Source organism: Bos mutus, chromosome 21, assembly GCF_027580195.1.
Source record: "Bos mutus isolate GX-2022 chromosome 21, NWIPB_WYAK_1.1, whole genome shotgun sequence".
NCBI classification, from domain to species: Eukaryota; Metazoa; Chordata; class Mammalia; order Artiodactyla; family Bovidae; genus Bos; species Bos mutus.
In genome coordinates, this window is record NC_091637.1 from 330,163 (window position 1) to 333,879 (window position 3,717).

Consider the following 3,717-nt stretch of genomic DNA (forward strand, 5'->3'; position numbering starts at 1 on the left):
AGAAAATTTTATTTGCATGAAAAAAATTACATCTGAAATTAAAAGCCTCCCCACAATGAAACCAACTGGTTTTGCCAATCAGTTTTTCCAAAAATCTAGGGAAGAAAACAGTAGTCTCACAGGAATTCTCGGGGTAAACAAGGAACACTCTGCAAACTTGTTTTATAAGACTAGCATAACCTTGATACTAAAACCAACAAGGAAGAAGTACAAGAAAGTAAAATTACAGACTCTGAGTATAGATGAAATAATCCTAAATAAAACACTAACAAGTAAAGTCCAACTGAAGGAGAATACATTGAGATCAGGTTGGGGTTGTTTTAGAATCACAAAATTTTTAAAAGTTAAATCACCACATAAAAGAAAAATCACCTGTTTCAAAATCTGCAGAAGATAAACTTAAGAATTTTTAATGTAATAATTTTAGTTCATGACTAAGAAAAAACTGCTTAGTAAACTAACAGAGAAGAATTTACATATTTTGATAAAAATATCTACAAAAAAGCTAATATCCTGTGTGATGGTGAAATAGTGAAAGCTTTTCCTCTGATAATTGGACAGAGACAAGGATACTTATTCTCACTACTTCTGTTCACCACTGTACTGGAGATCCTAGTCCGTACAATAAGTCAAGAAAAAGGAAAGGGTTATCACAGTTGCAAAGGGGAAAAAAAAGAACTTATTTGCAGACATAATTGTGTATACAAAAAAAAAATACAATTAGAAGGATTTGAAGTAAGTGGATTTACCAAGGGAATATAGACAAGTCAATTCTATCTCTATTAGGAATTTATAATGGCACTAAAAATATCAAGTTATCTAATTAAACATGTGCAAAACATACAGCAAACTATAAACTTCTAAGATAAATAAGATCTAAAAAAATGGAGAGCTATCTGTATTGTGTTCATGGATTATAAGAACAACATAAAAGGCACACACACACACACACACACACACAGAGTTAATCGTGTGAGGCGATGCGAATGTGGGGCAATCATTCCACGACGTCTATGGGCATCAAGTCATCACAATGTAGACTTGAAATACACACAAACTGTATCTGTCAATGACTCCTTAGTGAAGCTGGGGGTCTAAAATCGGCGCTTGGCACCTGGTAGCTGGCAGGTGTGGGAACCGGGGTTCACATGCAGGCTGTACACACTCTTAATCACAGGTGAGACTTGAGGCAACCCAGCAACTCTCCATTTTTTTTTTCTGTTTTGCTCTGTTCCCCTTGCCATTTGTGTTTAACAGATACCCAGTATCGAGTGAGCAGCGTCAATGCAGCAATAATGTTTTCCCATCTAAGGCGGGAGCATGTAACACTAGCAGACTTCCCAATCGCCCTGAGATAACTGGAGTGCCCCATCACAACAGAAAGCAAAGAAACACGACAGTCCCCGAGAGAGAGTTGCCCCACGGCAGGGGGAACTAGGTCCACCGGACGTCCCAAGGGGACGCTCAGGGGCTTGGAGCCCAGGCTGGGCCCCTCAGCTTGAGACCACACTTGCCTTTCCACCATTCTGCCGGTCCTGGCAGAAGAAAGCCAGGCCATGGAAGGGGGAAGGTGTGGCTGGCCCGTGGGACTCAGGGCAGGACTGACTTCCGTCTGTGCTGGGCTCCATGTCCAGTCACCACCCTTGGTGTGTACAAAGCTCTTGAGATCATTGTAGGTTTTTGGCAAAAAAGCAATGGAGCTGAAGTCACTTAGGATGGCTTTTAAGGAAAAAAATCCTCACTGAGGATTCCCTCAGCACCAGCCTCGGCCCCTAGTGAGATGCAGACTCCTGGTCATCCATGGCTGTGCCCGCAGCCCACCAGCTCCAGGAAAGGACTCCGCCTTCTCTTCTCTGTGTGCCATGAACCTGCACAGTGGGCCTTCAGAACCTCAGGAGACTCACCCCACCCCCACTGTAGCCAGAACCCTCCCCAGGCATTAAAACAGCTGTGGAGTCACTTTGGCCCAAGCCCTGGTTACGGATCCCTAGAGCCCACTACAGCCTCTACAGCATGATTAATCAGGCCCTTTACACACAGATTGCTGCCTGTCAGATCTGAGCTTTGGATTCATGGTCAGCTCTGTCCCTCCCGTGGCAGCCAGGTGGGCCGCAATGCAGACAAAGGAGCTCAGGAGCTGAGTGTCAAGGGAAGCATTGAAAGGACAGCGATGGATGCAACCTGTTGCAAACTGAAGGAGGGTCCCTGCATGTCTCAGAAACGGCCTCTGGTGTGCAGGTGTGGAGGAGGGCCCCCACGGTGCAAAGGAAAGAGAGGTACTCGGGGGCAAAGGCTCTTGGCCTCTCCGGTAGCAGCTCCAGGTGGTAGCTCGTGAACAGTGGACAGCCAATGTGGTCACATGAGCGTGACACTTATTCCCTCACAAAGAAAGAGAAAGGGGGCAGGGTGTGGGAGTACCCGGAGGGTGTGGTGGGGAGGATGAAGAGAGGTGTCCCTCCTCTCTTCAGTGCAAATTGCTTTTGTGAGTCTCAGAGCTGCCAGAAGGCAGTTACCAAGTCAGGTCCCCACAGTATCCAGTGTGGGCTGGGTGCCTTAGCCCCCGTCACATGGACAAGCCACACCACATGGCTTCCCTGAGTTCTAACAGAAGATCGGGGGGTTTTGTCTAGGTACACACTTCCTTGCTGTAGCTGTGTTACCCACTTCTGTGAGCCCCCGTTTTGTCCTCTAGATAAAGGACATCAATTGCTACCTTAGCAGGTTGCCAGCTTAATCCCATGAAGACTAATTAGGGTAATCCTACAATTAATATCTGGCCTTAAGAGATATCAATGAATAGCTGGCCTTAAGAGATATCAATGAATAGCTGGCCTTAAGAGATACTGGGCTTCCCTGATAGCTCAGCTGGTAATGAATCCTCCTGCCATGAGGAGACCCTGGTTTGATTCCTGGGTTGGGCATGCTGATCCACTACAGAAGGGACAGGCTACCCACTTCAGTATTCTTGGACTTCTCTTGGGGCTCAGCTGGTAAAGAATATTCCTGCATTGCAGGAAACCTGGGTTCAATCCCTGGACTGGGAAGATCCCCTGGAGAAGGGAAAGGCTACCCACTCCAGTATTCTGGCCTGCAGAATTCCATGGACTGTATAGCCCATGGGGTTGCCAAGAGTTAGACATGACTGAGGGACTTTCACTTCACTTTCAAGAGATATGACCTGAATCCAGATTAAACTGAAGTCTCCCAGTATCATCTGGCATTTCTTCCCTGAAGCCAGCCAAAACTCACAGAGGAGCATTTCCAGGGTCTCCACGTAGCCAGCTGGACAGAAAATCCAGTGTGGTTCAAACAAGCTGACAGACAAGCAGGAGAGGACTCACGGGCAGACGGCCTCCCTCTGGCCTCAGGGCAGCTCCCGGACCACAGCAAGAACTGGCGCTCTCAACCCCTGGGCTCAGCAGTGCCCTCCTTCTCAGGCCGGCGGCTCTACCCTGACGGGCGCAGGAAGGCCACCAACTGCCCCAGGCTGACCTCAATCCCCTCCCACAGCTGTAGCCTGACCTCACCTGGCCTCACCCCTTCCGGCAGAACCAGCCCTCCTCTTCCCTTGATTCCAGTGTGAGGCCCGGCCCTGGGCCCTGATTGGTCACCACCCCAGTCCTGAGCCACTCACGGTGGCCAGGGAGGATGGAACACACCGATTGGTCAGGTCCAGGTCATGTGACCATACTCTCCAGGATACGTGCAAGCTGCTCA

The 3,717-nt window shown here is 48.1% G+C and overlaps 1 protein-coding gene across 15 annotated transcripts in view; it reads right to left on the reverse strand.

Moving 5' to 3' along the window:
• The window catches only part of LOC102280620 (liprin-alpha-1-like), a 36,434-nt gene extending 32,908 nt beyond the window's left edge, over positions 1 to 3,526 (reverse strand). For 4 of the 15 annotated variants that reach the window (XR_011461567.1, XR_011461566.1, XR_011461565.1 and 1 more), the window contains exon 1: positions 3,250 to 3,381. Coding sequence is in view for 1 of the 15 variants with exons in the window: in XM_070357987.1 (XP_070214088.1) it covers positions 3,250 to 3,259 (10 nt within the window). In the remaining 14 variants the exon portion in view is untranslated. Of the gene's footprint in view, positions 1 to 3,249 lie in introns of all 15 variants that reach the window. The other 11 variants (XR_011461571.1, XR_011461573.1, XR_011461569.1 and 8 more) reach the window with 11 other exon arrangements.
• Positions 3,527 to 3,717: the final 191 nt, after the last annotated feature.